At 36.3% G+C, this 21,260-nt stretch overlaps 1 protein-coding gene across 2 annotated transcripts in view; it reads right to left on the bottom strand.

The window, feature by feature from the left end:
- Positions 1 to 21,260, bottom strand: part of ADAMTS3 (ADAM metallopeptidase with thrombospondin type 1 motif 3) — a 294,819-nt gene that overhangs the window by 166,133 nt on the left and 107,426 nt on the right. For both annotated transcript variants that reach the window (XM_072624390.1, XM_072624391.1), the window contains one exon: positions 19,993 to 20,149. In XM_072624390.1, coding sequence (XP_072480491.1) covers positions 19,993 to 20,149 — 157 coding nt within the window. The remainder of the gene's footprint in view (positions 1 to 19,992; positions 20,150 to 21,260) is intronic.

Raw genomic sequence — 21,260 nt, 5'->3', positions numbered from 1 at the left:
TACCCTCTTTTATTGAATTTTGAAGTTCAATGAATCAAACCAGACAAGAGCTTCTCTTTGATCAGGGTGAACAGGTCATGAGAAATTACAAAGAGAAAGAAAGAGGGAGAGAGAGAGAGAGAGAGAGAGAGAGAGAGAGAGAGAGAGAGAGAGAGAGAGAGAGAGAGAGAGAGAGAGAACGTGCTTTGGCCCCCATTGATGTGACCATGGCATAACAAATATCCCTGTGCCTTGAGACGTTCCTAGGATTTTGAAAGTAAGCAATAGTCTTCCCATTATTGCAGCTTCTGACTCATGGTTTCATTCCCTGGCAACCAGGAACAACTCCCAAATCATCTGTGACTCCTACATGTTTGTCACCTGGGACAAAGATGTTCAAGGATAGTGCCATGACAACCACACCACCCACTCAAGCACTTGAGCTCATGAGGGAAAATGAAAACCCTGAAAAAAAGCAAGAAGATAAAGGCTTCCTATTCCTTGTTTCCAAGTAATTACCAAAATTACTTTAGCACAATACTTCTGGTGAATGAAAGGTTTATAATTTACAGGAGGCAGGGGGAAAATGCCCCTGAATAAATAAAAAATGTAAAGAAGCACAGTGATGTTACACAAATAGAGCCAAAAAAGATACCTTCCAAGCCACATGTTACTAGAAGGAAATTTGATGTAGATTCTCTTAGTTTTTCAAGCTCATCAGCTCAATACAGTATTTCACCTTTTGATTACTTAATTGGTTTTAAGCAGGCCTGGGCTCAGAAGATCATAGAATTATAGACTTGTAACTGAAAAAGAGGTCATCTAATGCAACCTTCTCATGTTACATATTAGAAAACTAAGACCAAAAAGAGTTAAATGAGCTTCCTAAGGTCACATAGGTGTTGGCATTGCTGGAATTCATAGTCAGCTTGTACTTTGACCCCAATTTCAGTACTCTCTCAACTAACTGGTCCTTGGTTTGCCAGAGAGGTAATCCTTTCCCATATGACCCTTTAATATTTTCCCTATCCAAGCGTTCTCTAATGATTTTTAAGGAAAAGAAGTTAAAAGGAGAAAATGACTTTATCCAGAGTGAAAATGGCAAAGACAGATGCTATTTACCTAACTCTCAAGTAAAAATCTCAAAAAGGCAGAAGGAAATTGAACTCTTCCCTGGTGATGAAGTGAGTAAGTCTCTAAGACTTAACCATGCCAGATTTGTGTGTGTGTGTGTGTGTGTGTTGCTGTTGTTTTAATGAAGAGGGAAGAATATTCTTTTGGCTAGACAGTGGAAACATCATGCCCAAGGAAAACTTGCCAGCTGTGACATGGGTAGAATGTATTGCTTTCTGTTGTCAAGTGAAAAAACTGTTCTAGGTTTCTTCCCTATATGAATGAGGCTGAAATAGATGTTATTACCTTCCTTCCACTGTAAGGTACCTTTTGAAAATTACACTTCATTATTGTTTCCAAAATAACTTCCCTTTTGAACAAAGTAACTTGCTTTTTAAAGGTAAAGGAGAATTTCTTGTAATTAAAATTATCTATTCTATATTTTTTTATTAATTTGGTGAATAATTCTTCTACAAGCCATACCTGTGAAAAGTATGTGATCTAGTCATCTTCTGATTTTTAAGTGGGGTGCTCTATGATATTCAGAATAAATATCCATTTTGAGCTTACTGTGGTATGTGTTGCAACATTTTGGCCTAAACCTAATTTCTGCCAAAGTGATTTCAAGTTTTCCTAGAAATTCTTGTCAAGTACCTTTCCTTAAATAAGTACAACCTTTTCAGATTTATCAAATATGGGATTTCTGAATTTCTGATTCATTCTTATCCAGTCTATCGTACTGACCTACTCTTCTATTCTTACTTAATAACAGATCGTTTTGATGATTTTTGATGATTTCTACTTTTTGTAGGTAGCTAGATGACTCAATGAGTGATGGGACTGGAGTCAGGAAGACTTATTGCCTCAGACACTTACTAGTTGTGTGAGCCTGGGGAAGTCACTTTGTTTGCTTTAATCCACTAGGGAAACAACTGTCAAACCATTCCAGTGTCCTTTTCAAGAAAACCCATGGACAGGATGGTCTACTGAGTCACAAAGAGTAGGATGTGAGTGAACAAGAACAACTTCCTTATGGAAAGTCTGGAAGTATTACTCCTCATTCTTTTTGACACTTTGTCATTCTTTCTCTTGACATCCTAGAGATGTTCCTCCATGAGAACTGGTAAATATTTTATCTGGCTCCATAAAGCCTTCCCCTTGGTAGTTTAATTTCTACATGACTAAACCTAATTTAGGTAATATCATCATTTTAAAAATTATATTGGTGTAGCCACCCCTATTATGAGCACAAAATAACCCTTAATAAGCTATTGATTTGCTATAAAGAATGCTTTGTTGTTGTTACTTATAAAGATATTCTGTACCAGCTGTTTAGGCACTTTGTAGACATCTTGAACGAGAATTCCCTTTCTATCATTCTCTCCTGGATTTTGTTACTAGTGTGTAGCATCTTTGCTGGACTTACCCTTCCAACTAGGACTCTTGCCACTGATAGGTTGGGTCCCATAGAGTAGTTGATTCCTTCTCTCTGCAAAAATTCTCAGGGTTGTCCTGAGGAATTGGGAGTAGTTTCTCATACTGCTGTTATTCATGAGCCCCTGATCACTGTGCTCCCCACTGATTATCAACAGCAGCTAAAATTAATTAGCTGTTTTGGAGAAATAAATTGATGTGGCATAGTAAGAACACCTGGTTAAGAAAACCAACATACTCCCACCACCCAGGGTAGTATACTCTCTCCAACAAGTCCATATTAAGACCAGGAGAAAGTGAGCTCAGGATCAGAAAGAACCTGCACCAAACCGGTAATAGCTCCTAGTTGGATGGAAATCCTTTTCAGCATTCCTTGAGTATTCATGAATTTCTCCTGAGATATTTGCTCTTTACTAGGTGAGGTCCCTTGTAGAGGCTCAAAGCTGCATTTCTCTTCTACTCAAAGAGCTCATACTCCCTAAAACAGCCTTTACTCAGTGTATCTAGTTTGTCCTTGCTTCCCAATGCATGCATTGCCATAGTCTACTGCTGTACCAGGAACAACTTGCAAAGTTCATAGAGTCATCTGCTCATAGAGAAAGGAGAGGAACCTTTGGGCTCCTCATTTAGCCATCAGGAACCTCACGATCCTACCAAAACACATAAACCTTTATACCCACACTCATCAGAACACTCTACCCCCAAGACTGCTCTGATTGGAAGGTGTAGTGAAGAGCTTCTCCTAAAACCAGAATTTAAGGAGGATACCAAGGTCAGTTACCTCTTCATTCCCTATTGCATTCCATCATTCCCTAGCACCAGGTACCTCTCTTCACTATCACCCCCTTTCAGCTTCTCCTTATGTGTTCTGTTCCCCAAGTAGATGGTATGTTTCTTGAGGGTAGGGGCTGTCTTTTTGTATTTGTATCCCCAGGACTTAGCACAGTGCCTGGCACTTTATAACTGTTTCTTGACTGACATCTGCCTTCATTCAATGATGCAAGGATTTCATTTCTCTCAAATTTATTAAAGACTTTTCATACCTAATTACATTTTGGATTGATTAAGTCTATAACTAAATCAAAGATATACTCTCTTACCTGATAAAAGTAATCAGGAAATGGAGTGTCTCATTGTTTACATCAACTGAGGCTGAGGCACATGGAACTTTCTTCTTATATGGAAATGCTACTGGTTTTTCTGGGTTTATTTTGAATGACTAAATGAAAAAGCATTTCCCAAATGCTTACTACGGACCAAACAGTGTACTAAGGGTTTAGGGTACAAAAAGAAAAAAATAAGACAGTCCTTACTCACATTCTAGTTTAAGGATTACAACACATGTTGAAAAAGTTTGACTGCAGAGTGGATGGAAAACAGGACCACAGACGATGGTCTTGGTGGTAATACCATGCACCAGCAGTCAGATGACAGAATCTAGGGGAATAGAAGGTCAAGCAAAAGGTCATATAGTAAGGCCTGGTGGTCTACCATCTCCTTTGAAAGGCAGGTAGCCAGTAATTCCCAGCGCATCCAAATGAGCCACATTGAGAACAAACACTTTATTGTTCTGCAAACCAACCCACCAATGAGATCTAGGCAGCCCAATGATCATGCCCCACACTGGCGATTCTTCCAATCCAAACAGCCTCCTACTGTACTGAAGCTATCAATTGTCTCAATTAGTTTCTTTTATTATTCATATTTATTATAGCAGTTTTGTACTTAAGCCAATGTCATAAGCAAATAGAGAAGGTATCCTATGTTCTTTGCCTTTAACTTTCTCTTGTCATATTAATAATATTAACATTTGTAAAAACTGTGTCAAATAACAGTTGAGAAAGAGACATATCCTTACTTGACTCCTTTATTTTCTAGGAAAGATATCCCTGTATTTTAATAGGAGCATTTGGTTTTTGAGACATAGTTTTTTTTCTGATTTTTTGAAAAGGTTCTTCTATGCCTGTGCTTTGCAGGACTTTGCACAGAAATAAGTATCATGGCTTGTCAAGGGCTTTTTGGCATCGATTGATAAAATCAGGTGGCTTAGAATATTTGGGGTTTTAATACAATTAATTTCATTGTTTTTCTAACCTACTGTGTCAGAATGAATAAATCCAACTTTATCAGAATGAATCCTTTTTTGAAAGTGCTATAGTTTATGTCAATATTTTGTTTATAACTTGAAATCAATTTTCATTAACATAATTGGTCTACAATTCTCCTTCTTTGCACAGTCTGTCCTTACTTATTAGAACTAAAGAACAACTTCCCATTGGTCACATACTCCCCAACCAAGTGATTTTGAATACATGGCCATCACAAATTAGAATTAGACTCCATTCTCCATTTCCAAAGTGCTTGGTCTCTTATTCCAATTCCCTTCAAGCCAACTCCTTCCATTGTGCTTTCTGGGATTCCTATTCCATAAGTAACAAACTTACTTTCATCTTAAATATTTTTTTTTCCTTTCTCACTCCTTCCTTCTTCTGGCTCTCACTGAGACCTGACTTCCTCCCAATAACATAGCCTCCCTGGCCACTCTTTTATGGACTGCTTGTGTTTTCATTTTCGTCCTCCCTCTCTCTGTCTCCCACAAACTCCACCCTATCACTAGGTGAAGTGGAAAACTTGGAATATTTCTTGTTCCTATGGCCACTTCCAGGTTTCTTTCGATAAGCATCACTCAATTATCTCTCCTCCTTTGAGATTTACTCAGTCTATATCTACCAACCAATCAAAATTCTGGTAGCTATTACATACTGACCTCTAGGACTCTCCCTTTCTTTCCACAATCAGTTTAATGCCTAACTGTCTTTTTCACTTTCTCAACTCCTCCTCTCATTCTGGTTACTCCAATATCCACAATGATATTCTCTTAGACACTCTGACCTCCCAGTTCCTCACCTTACTCTTTGTAACTCTGTATAGTCTGGATTCTGATCACATCATTCCACCAAAACCAATCTTTTCTGAGTTACCAATGATCTCTTCATTGCCAAATCTTATAGTCTTTTCTTAGCCCTTTTTGACTTCTCTGTAACCTTTGACACTGTCAATAAACACCTTCTTTTTGATACTCTCTTCTCTCCAGGTTTCAGTGATACTACTTCACCTTGGTTCTTCTCCTACCTCTCTAACCACTCCAGTTCAGTCTCTTCTAATGGATCCTCATCTAGGTCAGACCTGCTAACTGTGGGTGTCCCAAAAGGTCCCTGACCCTCTTTTCTCCTTTCTCTCTCTACTAGAAGACAGAGGGATGGAGAAAGAGTGAATGATGCTTAGGTCCAGATTCTCCTGGTAAACACAAGCTAGTAAAACCAGGTTGGTGAATTATTGGATGGAAGAAGGCATCCATTTATTCTCTAGAAGACAGTGGCATATTAGAATTGAAAAGGAAGCCAAACTCTCCAGAAGAAATAGTAAGCCACTGAAATTGAGAGTCATTCTTCTGAGAAGCAAAGAGAGGGAATGAGTTCCTCCCCAGTCATCTGTCACCCCCTCAACATGGGCAGACAGGTCCCTCAAGCTATGGTTTGATTGACAGTTTGCCTTGCTGATCAGTGCCACCTAGTGGCTATAAATGGGGGCTTCTTGTGAAAATATTTGTCTTTTTTTCTTTAAAGAGTTGTTCCTTTATTTTTCCAGGGTTGTTTCAGTAATATTTACCTGGGAGGGAGGGGATTACTTTTATTTCCTTCTGATTACTTTAAGATTCCAGCAAAATTTAGTTTATATTTTCTAGCTTTTTTCTTAAATTTCATTTTCCTTTTGATTTGATAATCTTCATACATATTTATGGAAATGCTTTCTTGTTTCTGGTTCACTGAAGTTTTCCAATCTGATATATTTAAAATTCTATTTAGATTATTTTTCATTTTGTGTTTGTTTTCATTCCTGTAAACATTTTCCTGTATCATAATCAATCTGTTACATTCATATGACAGATATAAATACATAGTCCACTTTTCAATACTATCAGTAATGTAGTAGGTCTAATGGAGAGCATATGTATCTGTCATTCATATTGAATTGACTTCTTTTAAGTAGTTATATACCAATTGTTGGTAAGTGAATGTGGTCTTGACTTCCTATTAATTACATACTATTTTCTTTGGTTAAAGAACTAAGTATTTGTATTTAATATTTTTTATTTTTTATTCATTTGAATTTGACAAACAATAAAAATGATAAACATTTCCACATATAAAGAATCAAAAAAGAAGAACTATATGTGAAGCCACACATCTATTTTGTACAGCTTGTTTTTTATAAGCATATAATAAATTCAACATGATTCAAAGTTGACTTGTTTCTCCCTCTGAATAGTTGTATATCCTTCTGAACCTCCTTCCACTCTCTTTTGTGTACTAAAAAATAATGAACCCCTTCTCTGTCTTCTTTTTATTTTAGGAGGAGGTGCATGATTATCCCTAAGTCTCTGTCCCCACATGATTTTTGCTTCTCAGAATGATCTAGTCTAATGAATAGTCAAATAAGATAAATCCGCACATTGATCCAGTCAAAAAATATGTGTTTCATGTGCTATCTTTAGTCCATCATGTTTCTGTCAAGAGTTTCTTGCTGCATCATTAATCATCTGAAGTCATGGATGATCTCAGTTCTTGAATCTTTCAAAGTTGTTCGTCTATGTTGAATCTTGTATATGGTAGTTATGGAATAAATTTTAACAGTGAATAAATTATTTTTCAGAATTTTCTCAATTCATTCTGTATTGAAAAATGCTATTTTTGTCCAAATTGGTTCTTGCCCCCTCTCTCTGATCTCTTTTAGATATGAGTCTGTGGGTAAAAAAATCATGATTAAGTGAGTTTTGGGGTATAGTTTAACACTGCTTTCCAGAATAGCTGAACCAGTTTATAACTCCACCAAGAGTGTAATGTGCCTTTTCTTCCACAATCTCTCATTTTTCTTTGGGGAGGGGGAGAATCTTTGGCAAGCCAATGAGTAGGACCTTAGAGTTTTTTAATTGGCATTTCTCTTATTAATGGTGATTTAGAGCTCAGTCTGAGAGTATGATTACTACCCTCTTCATGCTGCTCCAGGCTTTTCTTTTAATTTTAAGTCTTTCTTTCAAGTGACCAAACAATCGTTAGATTCTTTTCCCCCTAATATATTTTGCATTCCATCTATTTCATGGGTGATTTTAAAAAAATTCACATTCACAACTATAATTCTTAATTATGTATTTCTCTCTATCATATCCTGTTCCTCTTGTTTCCTCTCATAGCAAAAGAAAGGTGGTGAAAATGGAGTATGACCATCACTAACGATCCATAATTGAAGCAAACTGCTTCCATTCAGTTACCCATCTTTCCTTCCCCTCATGCAAACCTCACTTACTTGTCCTTATCCTTTCTTTCTTTGCTCTTAACCTACCTGTGTGACTCTGTCTCCAAAATTGAAGTTTGTTTTACTATTCCCTCCTGAGCCTAAATCAATAAGTTTCAGTCCCCCATCTGCTCTCCATCTAAGGATGAAGAATCTGTAGCCTTAAGAAGCAATGGGAGAACCTCAGCAAAGAAATTATGATGCAAACTACAGTTAGAAATAGAAACTTCTAGGTGGATGAGACTGAGGCTCATTTTTCTGTGTCAGAAATAGACATCTTATTTGTGGATGAGGGAAAGACCATACTCTCTATGTCAATAATTGAAGCCACACCCTTGGATGAAGTGAAGACCGGCTTTCAGGTCAGACAAACATCACCAGGGGTAAGTTCAAGGTTGGGGATATTCTAAGAGAAGACCATTAAAGGGCCAAATTAAGAATATTCTCATGAAAGGAAGCACGTTGTCCTGCAGGACAATTATAGGAACTTTGGACCACTCATGTGTAAGAAACACTATAGGATTAGTTTGCTGAGGAAAGAGAAATATATTGATGTAAGTTTAGGTGAGTAGTTTTGATATTTGTATTAAGTCTAAAGGTCATAATGTCTGACATCTCATGATAATTATTAGCTTAAAGAGTCAATTTAGAAATAGTGAAAATCCATGGAAAGTGTTTGAAATAGTTATTCACCTAATTTCCCAGTAAAAAGTAAAAAAGACAAATGAGTTTGTGACTTGGATAGTTGCCAGGTTAAAGAGACTGATTCACAGAAGAGCCATAACAACTGAGGATGTGGATATGGTCAGACTGAAATAAATGAACAGAAACATGAATCACATCTAAGAGGTGCAAGCAACATTTACTGTTCTCCAGTCACAATTGATTTTTATCGTATTTCACTTCATTGACAAATATGATATATAGGATATAATTGTCAAGATTTCCCAGTGGGAAGCTCCAACATCAACCAGTTTGGAAAAAACTCTTCATATACAGGCTACAAAAGCCAAAGGAAGCTGCCATGTTGAAGACACAAAAAGCAGAAGCCCACAAGAAAAATATAAGGGCCAAGGAAATGGAGGCTGTGGAGGCTGGATATAATAGCATTAGCAAAACACAACCATAGATGGACAACCACATTTTATTAAAAATTTGGATAATATAATCATATAAGGACAAGATTCACTTGCCAAGAAAAGACAGACTTGATCCTACTGAGGTTGAAGGTTGTTGAACCTGCACTGGGAAATGGAGATAGGACAGAAAAGAAAGTCACTTCAAATTCTAAAAAAAGGTAAAGTACAATTTCATCATCAAGGTCTTATGAGTTCATTCCATCTGGGCTCAGAGGAAATTATCAAGAATCATGGTAGGGATATCTGTGTTTGACTTAAACTAGATTCTGCTGAGATCCCTTCTGCTTTTCAAATTCTGTGATTCCATGACCCTGCAATAAAGTTGATGGTAAAGATTGAGAATGCTAGATCACTGCTGTCCTCGACAGTCGATCTTGAGTTATCATCATAATCCAGTCATTATGTTAGAGCCATCATGATAATTTATTTATGATAATTTATCTATGAAAGCACAGCGCCTTGATGGACCCACCCATGCCTGATTTCCATCAGAGAAAGATAAGATTTCTGAAGAATCAGTTGGTATCAACAAGAAGTTGGACTGCATGGTTCTAATGTGAGAAACAGAGGATGTACTGACACCAAATCCAATCTATTCAAAATAATAGCAGGATGCTGAAGGAAACAAGATGGGATGTAGTAACTACATATGTTGATTATCCACACAACCTATGTAGGAAAATTTATATGACAATAATGAGACCATGAACACCAAGAGAGCACTGGCCTCAACCTCAGAAGTGGCTCCCAAGATATTTTTCTTTGATCATTTACTCGTGTTGAAATAACACAAACATCTACTGATACAAAAAGACAGCATGGGAACAAATATGGATGAATCTGGATATATGAAATGTGAAAGAGTTTGGTCTTCTCAAGTGATTATTCCCAAAGTTAGGTCCAAACTTTTGAGGATAATACTAAGATATTTTAATTTCTAATGTGGTGAATATTAATTAATATAACCTATATAAGCAAAAGCTCTTTTGGGGATCCTCAATAACTTTTAAGAATATAAAAGGATCCTGAGTCCCAAAAGTTTGAGAACCATTATCCAAGGGTTCTTAATCTGAAATCCATTGATAAATGTAAAAAAAAAAGATCTTCATTTTCACTGATCTCAAACTAAAATTTAACATTTTCATTAATCACAAATGTAAGCAACTAATTTTTATTCTGAGATGTTCATTAACTTCTCCAAATTACCAACAGGGCTCATGACAAAAAAGGAAGGAAGTAGTTAAAGGCCCCTCTACAAGAACTGGTCTTTCAACTAAGTGCCAGATTGGCAAATTCTGTCTCTACCCACATGTAGTCATAGCCCTCTTGACTTGGTGGATGCCCCAAGACCATGCAAGTCACCAAATACTGTTCTGCTAAACATATGCATTGCCAAGGTGGGTCTCATCGACCCAAGCTAAGTAATAAACTTCATTTTGTTAACTGTGGGATGACCTCATTTCATTCTAACTCGAAACCTAAACTACCAGAAGACTTGCCTCAGTCAAGGCCACTCCTAACACCACTCCAGAACTTTGGCTATGGGACTGACTTATACCCCTTCACTGAAGAGGGAATTACCAACTAAAATCTCTCCAGCAAGATGGAGGCCCCACTAGGACTTATCATCTCCCCTTCCACTGAGCCATGTAGAACCCTGGGTATTTTCATCTGTCCTGATACTGGACCCTGAAGACCCCTGGGTCTTTCCATCTGCTCCAGCACAGAACCTTCCTACATGTAATGTCTCCCCCAATTAGAATGTGAACTCATCCGAGCAAGCTGTATGTAATAGAGATTAATAGTTTCACAAGAAATTCTCTTTTTCTAATCTACTTTCAATATGGAAAACTTCCTTTTATTTTCTTGATATTCATTAGATTCAGAATAAAAAAATATTATGTGTAATTTTCTTGACAGCAGGAACTTTCTCAGTGCATAATAGCCCACAGAAAGTGATATACATACACACACACACACATACACATATACACACACACATACATATATATATATATATATACACACATATATATATATATACATGCACACAGAAGGTTACAACATGTAACTAATAAGGAACTCTGAAAGACGGAAAGAAAGGATATTATCAAAGGATTTAGTGATAGGAAGGATAAATAAGCAGGAAGTAGGAATGAAAGGCAGACATCTAGATTGTTCCACTGATATCCTTGCAAAAATGAGAAAAAGTGAGGAAATCCTCCAGAATTATGGGTAGACCTTCTGTGGTGAACTTTAAGAAAGAATGCATAGGAGTAGCATAAAATGGGTAAGATGACACAGATAGGAACCATTGTTCAGAACCCCCAAATCAATGAGATCATAGATATATTTGTATATTCATTCAATCGATCAATAAATATAAAAATTCTTAGTCTTCTAATGGGTGACAGGACAACAAAATTGACAAAAATGGTGAAGGGAGATATACAAAGACTCAGAAAACAAACTTATTTGCGTCACAATTAAATCTGTGTCTAGCCCTATGTTTAGCAGTGTCATAAATTAATTGATTTTTCCATGTGTAACAAATGGAGTCTGCTCAGCTTTAAAGTTATTCAACAATAATTAAGATGCCAGATAGGAAATAAAGTAGACTTTAAGTTAAAAATCAACCCATCTTCAAGTGAGATTCTGAGAAACAACTCTGTTTCCATAAAATTGCTTCATGGTTGACTTTGAGTTTCACTAAACGAGTATAAATTATGGGAAACATTTCAAATTATTTTCTAATTACAGCCACTGTATGAAATTTGTTCACTTTATCACTGAATGTTACCATTTAATTTGTTACAAATTCTATAAGGTTTTCCCTTAAGATCCCGAAACGATTTTGACCATCTTTTCTTTAAACCATAAAACTAAAGACTACCTTTTATTATCTCTAGTAGATAAAACTGAGCAAAGGACACACTAAAGTGTGGGGAAATCAATTTCTAAGTTAAAAAAAAAAACAAATAACCTTTTCTATTACAACTCAGTTCAGATTAATATGAATAAAGACTTCCCTGAAGTAGTGGCGTGTATTTGACTTTGCACTATTCTAACTTGTCCTCAGGATGACTGGAGATGGCCCAGGATGCAGTGGGAGACCTTGGACCCTTTAGGCCAAGGTCTTTGCAGGTGCTCACTTAGGGTGAGGCAACGCCCATTCATTGAATACGCCTGTTTAAGGAGCCAGGGCATGGCCCCTTTAATGAGGCCAAGAAAAGGAAAGACATCAGGCTGGGAGGGAAACAGCAGCAGTTACTATTGATAATCACTCTAAAGCCAGGAGGGTCCAGAGGAATATCGGGTCACTGGGTTAAGATGGCTCTGGAGGAGAAGTGAGGTTGGTGACCTGCACAGCCCTTCCTCACTCAAAATAAAGTCAAGTGCAAGTCATGTCATCATTTCCCTGAAGGCATGGTCTTCTTCAGCAACGAAGGATGAACATGATTCTAAGTTGTAATTATGTACATATGACCATTGGTTCCAGTACAATGGAAAAATACAGTGAAAACTCAAATTAAAGCTATCATTTCAGGGAATTCATTATTCACACTAATTAGGACCCAGCTTCAATTGAAGCATGTATTCAAATTCACACTATTTGAAATTGCAATTATGTAAAATATATAATTGGTTCTGGACCAATGAAATACACAGAACAAATTTGAATAATAGGACCACTTGATAGGATACATTATTTACAATAATCAAGATCTAGCTATAATACTTTGAACTATAATTAATGTTAAATTTCAATGTAGCTTTAAAATATAGTAGCTATTATGCAATTAAGCAGAAACTTTAAAGGTCTAGCTTAAATGTTGACACATTACTCAAAATTATTAATAATCTTTGTAAATGTTTCAAACAATCTAAAACTACTTTTGTTCAAAAAAAGACAGTCAAACAAATGTAGAGGATTATTCAGCTCATATACATGTATGTGTATGTATATGTATATGTGTGTCATATATGATAGATATTTCACTGACATATATGTATATGTTTGCCAAAAAATCTTATTGTCCCAAAGGTGTTAATGAACTTATAACATGTACACATATTTATATATGTGTATGTATATAAATTTTTATTTTGCTTAAGAATACTTTTTTTCCTTTTCCTCATATTTGCTTTGTAATAGTGAACCATGTCCCTCCCAATTATTGCCTATGGCAAGAAAATTAATCTCTGTTCTTGTTTAATTTTGTTAGAGATCTTTCTTTGCTTTCTGCTAAATTAGTCTAAGCCCAAAACATCAGGAAAACAAATTGATTCTTCTTTGGCTTAGAAATATGTTTAAATTGAAATTTCAGAAAGTATATAAAATTTTTAGTAAGCATTGCACTGATAACTTTCTTGTATATCCCATGCATACATTTGAGCTTATTGTTATTCATTTAGTTTTTGTTAGAAAAATAGAGTCCTATGTTAGCGTTGCTTTATAGTCTATTTTTCTTATCTCAAGGTGTATTTTATTCATCTCTGACTAAACTCCTAATATTGCCCCCACTGTCTGCCATGAGCTTAAAGATAAGATGCCTATTCAAAAAAATTCCTTCCGAAGCCTAGCCCTACAGACAGATAAGAATGACTTTCACAGATGCAGTCTGTAAAACTACCATGTTTCACCTCTGAAGAGAACACTTAATTCCTACATGATACAGATCTTGAAAATTAGAAAAACTGATAGGAAACCTATGTCCTGCACAAGGCAAAAAGGTTTCTTTCTGTAAACAGGAAGCATTAAGTCCTATATTTGGAAAACTATGAACTGATTTCAGGAAAAAAAAAAAAAAGCCTGGAAAGACCTAAATGGACTGATGCTGAGTGAAGTGAGCAGAACCAGGAGAACTTTGTATACAGCAACAGAATGGAGTCTGAATGTGGATCAGAAGCATACTATTTTCATTTTATCCTTTCTGTGGGTTTTTTTTTTCCTTTTCATCTTTTACTTACTTTGAAACATGACTGATATGGAACTACGTTTTATATGATTGCGTATATATAAGCAACCTATTTAAAATTCTTACCTTTTTTGGGGGGGGGGGATAGGAGGCCAAGGGAGGGAGAAATTTGGAACTCAACTTTTTTTAAAATGTTAAAATTTGTCTTCAAGTGTAATTGTAAACAATTAAAATACGATTTTTAAAGAGATCTGATTTCAAATCCGTCCTCAGACACTTATTGCTAGCTGTAGGACCTTGCGCAGATCTCTTAACCTTTGTTTGACTCAATTTCGACAATTGTCAATTGAGGATGATAACAATACCTGCCTCCCATGGTTGTTGTGAGGATCAAGTAAGATATTATTTGTGTAGCACTTTGCAAACCTTAAAGTGCTGTACTAGTTATCATTATTATTATTTTAAAACTATAAATAATAAAAAAGAAAAGCCAGTAATGAGAGAGGCCACAATGAAGGGAGCACATCCCAACTTGGGAACAGGAGCCCTTTGAAATCTAGGAATTTACTGTGAAGGATGTTGCTTAAGATTTCTGTTGCTATGGGATCTGTATGCTCCCTCGCACCCCAGGGTGGAAGCTATGGGTACAGAAAAGTGGGGGTGGGAAACGGAGCAGAACCATTGTCAGTGTTCTAGGAGGGACAACTTGATGGATGATCTTCGCTTAATAATGGTCTTATGACAGGTTCTTTTAGTATTCCTCTTGTTGTTGCCGAGTCTTCTGCATCGGGTGATGTAACATTACTTGATAGGGTGGGAAAGAGTAGCTCCTAGAATAACTCTAATTCTTTCTAAGAATCTGATTTCTTAAAAAAAAAAAATACCCTAAACAAAACCCATATACCTCAACATTTTACTTGTTGCACTGTCAAATATATTTAAAACATTTGTAGCAGAGGGGGAAAAACTGACAGTATGTTGGAATTTAGTTGATCAATAAGCGTTTATTAAGCACCTACTTTGTCCCAGGCACCAAGCAATGCAGTAAGGATTCAAAGAATCAAGTTTCCTTAAATAGTTCCCACAGCACTGGGGTGCACCACAGTTCCAAAGAGAAGTAAATGCAAGTCAATGTAAAGTGATTTCTGGAGGGTGGAAGTGAGCCCTGGCAAGAGGAGCTATCAGGAAAGGCATCTTGAAAGAGGTGCCCCTTGAGATCAACTGCAAAAGGAGCCAGGGATGTGAGTGTAGAAGGAGAGAGTTAAGGCACAGGGAACTGACTGTAGAAATACAGAAACTGGAATTTCATCTATGGGACAAAAATAGTATTCTAGTTTCATTAAAGTGCATAGTGTGTGAGGGAGAGGAATGTGTAATACAGGTAAATAGGAGATTGATTTTGAAGGGCTTCAAAGGGGAAGGAGGGAGAAAAGCATATACTATATTTCAGCTACTGAGTCTAGTCTGAAGCTAGGTTTGAACCCATGTCTACCTGACTCAAGGTCTAGTGCTTTGTCTACTGCAACACCAAGCAACTTCATTCTTACAAAGAATTAGTACTAGTCTAAGGAGGGCCATAGCCCCACTGACTGGGGCAATTTTAAACATTCCACATTTGGTACCCATCTCTAGCCTGGGGGAACTTCACTACAAGGTTGAGTTGAGACCTATGATCCAGACCAAGCCTGAGACTAAAAAGAAAAGGGGGGTACAATGGAAAAGTGTAGAGCCTGGTGACAAGATGACAGAACAAAAGAGTCTAAAAATGAAGTATTGTTTATAATTATTTAATTAATACAGTGCAGGAGGAAACAAGGAGGCAGGAGGAATGAGAGAAAGGTGGAAAGACCTGGAAACAAATACTTCCCAGAGCATCCTTCTCAGCAATGGACCCACTTTTAGAAGACCTTCTCTAGACCCCTTCATGACAGGGCTCTAGAGGCTAATCTAGGGAATGAAGAAAATCATTTGTGCAATAGTCATTCAGAATCTCCCTGGAACATTGTTTGCAGTGGTCACTCTCACCATCTTCCATGTACGAAGGGCATAGACAACAGAAAACAGACAGAAGTTCTAGGGGAAAGACATAATAGTACTGGGTCATCTAAAGGAAAAAGATTGATTATAAGCTTATTTTCAGCAAGGACGCCATACAAAAATTAGTTTAGTGATCGAATAAGAAAGATAAAAGTTGATTTGGTAGGAGAAAGGAATGTTTAATCTAAATAGACAAGTACTTTTTAATCAAAAAAACCCCTAAAAATATAAAAGAATAAATAGATGTTTAGTATAAGAATTGTAATCATTCCTTCAAAAGAACTGAGGGGTGAGAAGAATTTATATACAAATGAGCAAAACAATAGAAAATTAAATACTTTCAGTTAGCAATAAAAGACTTAGAAATAAAATATTTGTTTTCATGATTTTAACTATAGAAGGGCATGAATGGAGCTGGGATGGTGGTTTTGTTGATTTAATAAAATTTTTAGCAAAGAGGCTACAGTGACATATTTAAAATATTATATGCTATGACCAGATGATAGTTATACCAAAAATGAAATGTTGGTTCCATACTAGCAAAGAAATAAACATAAGGACATTTTAATGACTAAAAATCACATAATTGTATCAATAGATGCAGAAAAATATCTTTTGAAAAAATACAATATTCCTTTATGTTATGAACATTAAAAAACATAGAAATAAATGGACTTTTCCTTAATATGATAAGAGTATGTATCTAAAGCCAGAAGCTAGCATTTCTGTGATTGTCAAGGCTAGAATCCTTACCAATAAAATCACAGGCAATGCAACAATGCTCACTGTCACCACTTGTAAAGAAATTTATGGAATCCCCACAGGCCTGTGGTTCCCAAACTTTGTACCTCAGCAGAGGAATACATGTGCTAGCTGCTAAAACTTGGCTAATTCTAATTCCATTTGCTGCACCATGTCTTTGTGAGATTGGATTTTCTGCACTTCTTAGGATATAAAGCAAGTAATTCAAGAAAGTCAGTGTGGAACAGGAAACAAGGATAGTGGTTTCCATTATGATTCCAGGGTTTGAGAAATTATGCAGCACCTTGCAGGCACATATACTTCATTAGTAAGTAATCGTGTTTAAATAAAAATATTATTTTTTCTTTCAATTTATGTGTGCATTTTTAAATAGCGACTAAGTTGTTAGAACATAACTACTTATTAAGTTATTTGGATATAACTACATAACTTTTGGGTATTTCTTTTGGCCTAGAGGTGCCATGAAAATATTACTAAGAGAATCATAGACTGAGAAATTTTGGGAACCTCTGGCATAAGGAAAATAGAAACAAAATTATTACTTTTGCAGATAACATGATGGTTTATTTACAGAAGCCTAGAGATAGCTGAAAAGTTAATAAGCTCAGTAGAGTAACAGGATACAAAAATAAACACATATTGTTAACCTTTCTGTATGTTGTCAACAAAACCCCCAAAGAAGAGCCAGAAAAAATGTCATTCAAAAACGAAATGAATGAATAATAAAAGCATTTATTGGCACTTAATATGTGCCAAGTACTAAGGATACAAATAGAAAAAGTAGGGCAGTCCCTGTTCTCAAGAAATTAATATTCTAATTGGTAGAGGAAGCACTTCAAAGAAGGTTAAGCTTCAGGACTGATGGAAAGACCTGGACACCCAAAGGGTTCCCACACAAGGGATATGACAAGGCTTGGGATTTTAGATTACATAAATAGAACAGATAACAGTCCTAGGCATCTGTAGGAAAGTCCTGGAGGTCTTAAGAGGCAGTGGAAGTTGGCAAATGGTAAGGCTTGTTTCCTCTATCTAAACAGAAAGAATAGAGTCGGTGACTTCCATCTTACCCAAGTCAAATGTGCAGTTGAAAAATCCAGATGGGTTTTGGATGCCCCAGCTGGGTGAGGGAACAAAGGAAAATCAGGCAAGGGAGGAGGGCACCTTCAGTGTTGGGTCCCTGGTGGCAAGGAAAGTAAGAACTATTGTAAGCCTCGAGTTGCTTCTGTCTTATCTTCCCATCTAGGTGTTAGCTGACAGTAACACAGGATATCATCACTGTTTCTTTTGTTTCTGGTGTGTTTATTCTTTCCTGATCTTATGTGGAATAGCAAAAATGGAACAGATAATATTACAACCTTGTGATCTTCAGGAGGTCAGGATGGTCACTAAAAGTACTCAACAACCAGAAGGTGGATCCCCACCATGATTGATAGGATTACTATCCACCAGGGTTCCTACCACCAGGTAAATTAGGTTAGTTTTTATTTGGTATGGTTCTGTTTTTCCCCCTTGAAAAGTAACTATGATGTCCTTGGAATATGATCAGTCCAAGGGGGTAGGGCTCAAGTCTTGCCTTCATTGATGCAACTTCCTGGTTATCTAAGTGCATAAAAATTCTTATGTATAGTCAGAGCCCTACAGATTTGGTGGATGTCCTAAGGTCATGGGAGGCATTACACTCTTCTCTGCTAAACAGACACTTTTCTGAATAGAAAAGTGTTACAGTATCCTTGCTAAACAGTCTTTCTGTGCTATTGAAAGACTGAATGACATGCAAGTATCTCTTTTTGTTTTAACACTGAAACTAAACTGCTAGAGAATAGGTGTGAGCCAGTCCTGACCATTATCATTATATCATGTCTTACAAAACACCTAAACTAGGAAAGGATAAAGCAGAAAAAGAGAATTGTAGATGACAAATGAATATTAATACAAAAATGTGTTCAATTTTAACAAAAAGTAAATATATTTTACATATATTTCATCAGATGTGAAGATTTTGTCACCTATAAGTCAAATTTCATCAAAACTGTTCAAAGAGAGAAAATCACTGCATAGAAGTAGGCATTAGACTAATAAAACGCAACTTCTCAGCTACTTTAAGAAACTCTAATGAACCTGCAAAGCAATTCCTTTTCTCAATAATGTTTGAAAATATTGTAGATCTGTCTCAGCTTCCAGGATTAAATATCAGTCATAACTATAATCAACAAAACACATTAAAAAACTTAAGCTGAGGTAGATAACATTGTTAAGGATGTACTTACAAAGCTCTGGAGTGGAACTGTGATAACAGACCTAGAAAAAAAGATTCTCTCACCTTTAAACCTTAAATTTGAAAACTTCAATTAGATGCAATGGCATCTTAGATGGCAATTAGATGCAGATTTTTTTGAAGTGTAAAGAGATGTATTTGGAAATTGACATACCCACTTCCCATTTATATATCCCATGTTTATAGGGAAAACTAAAGGGAATAAGTTTTCAAAAGAATAATTCCTTAACATCAGTGACTATTTTTAGATTTTACTAGAAAGAGGATGACAGAAAATTACCTATAAAAGAATCAGTGTGTTTTTACCTAACTGTTAGATAACTGTTGCTCAGTTCCTTGGCCGACCCAACATCTATAACATTAAAGCTGAGGGAGGAATTCTGTACTAGAAGCTGAAAATGAACTCTGTCATGTTAAGATGTATTTCTATCAAAGAAAAAACATGTTATAAAGACTTTTTGAAAGACAAAAATTATATATTTCGATAAGGGCAACTAAAAAGCACAAATATTTTCATATTTTTAGGCTCAAAAAAAGTTTAGTCCTAAGTTTTAAGGATAAGCAATGAGCTGTCTAGCCATCAAAATATGTGTACTTCCATAGTTTTAAAGCTGAAAGACATCTTAGAGGTCATTTTACAAATGAGGAAACTGAGGCCCGGGTTAAACGACCTGCCTCCAGCAAAGTCACATAGGTAGGCATTGTCTGAGGCAGGATTTGAACCCAAGCCTTCCTCTAATGATGGCTGGCTTCTATATTAAGATGCTTTTCTTATGTCTTATTTATATCAATATTACAGTTCACTCAATGACCCAGAGTAAAGTAACTCTCAGCACACTATGCCTTTATTAATTTATTTACTTCTTCTTGCAAAGTTCCACTTATCCTAAAGCATACTGAAAAATTCTTGCAACTCAGGAGAAATTTTTTTTCAGTACTTCTCTTTTACATTTAAAAGTTAAAATCTAGCAAAGATACCTACCTCTGGACAGGAAGTCTTTGGACATATCAAAGGGTACATGCTTGACTGATGATCTCTTATACACCACATGAATCCTTCCCTTCTCTTCTTCTTTCTGCTTACCTTTTTCCAAAGGTTCAATGAAATACTCATCATCATCTGTCCTTATCATTCCAGCCTGGAGAAAGGAAATGGAAGTAAAGAACACAATGTACATGAAACTTAGAGAAAAACCTATTCTGACTTTTTTGTTAGAGCTCACCTTGTCTTTCAAATTGGAAAAGTGCAAAAGTCTTTAAGAATAGCTAGTACTTATGGAATGCTTCAAAGTTTTCAAAGTGCTTTACAAGTATTACTTCATTTGATCCCCATAACAACCAAGGGAGGTAGGTTCTATTTTTATCCACCGAATGGGAAACCGAGACAGTGTCTGAGACAGGCTTTGAATTCAATTCTTCCTGACTCCAGGTCCAACACTGTGTGCCACCTTGCCACCAGGAATTAATTAATTAGTTACTCCAATTCCCCACTGGCTTTTAATTTTTAAAATTTCAATGATTTTTAATATCTTTTGGAGATTTTTATGTGTCCTTTGGAGGCAATCTAGTATAGTAAAAAGAAAGTGTCCCCATCCACTTTGGCTGAAATTACAAAGGGCTTCTACCTGACACTCAGCATATGTGTAGGCCTAACCGACCCTGAGATGGGATCTCAAAGCAGTAGCTTACGTTTCTGTTTTCTGATTCTTTTCTGAGCATGAGAGACTGAATATGGATCCTGAGATGCATAGTTTTAGCCTTCCAGGCTTTTGAATTCAAGATGTTAGAAATGTCTGGGTCCCTCATTCAGTGCATTATGAAAGGTTTCCCACACAACTATTACATCATCCCTTCAAAGAAAAGCCAAAACATCAGCAGGAGTAGAGGTCTAAATCCTAGGCTGGCTTACTAGAGGACATATGCCTTGAGGGAGACCATATATAGAAGAGAGTATCAGTCAATCAATTAATCAATATGCATTAATTAAGTGTCTACTGTGTATCAGGCACTATGCTAGGGGGGTAAAAAGAGAAACAAAATATAATCCCTGCCCTCAATAAGCTTGACATTCTTATGTATTTGAATCAATTCTCTCTATATATCTTACCTTTATCAAAGCCATTTTTCTACAAAGGTTGTTTCCCCATTCCCACAAAACTTTTTGATTTTATGGAATCAGAATGATCCATTTTATCTCCTGTGGAAAAAGAAAACTAAGTATCGTGGCCAACTCAGTCAGTTCTACTTTGC

This window comes from Notamacropus eugenii, chromosome 7 (genome assembly GCF_028372415.1).
Source record: "Notamacropus eugenii isolate mMacEug1 chromosome 7, mMacEug1.pri_v2, whole genome shotgun sequence".
Lineage (NCBI taxonomy): Eukaryota > Metazoa > Chordata > Mammalia > Diprotodontia > Macropodidae > Notamacropus > Notamacropus eugenii.
Note: the sequence above shows the minus strand (reverse complement) of the source record. Positions and strands in the feature narration are given on the sequence as shown.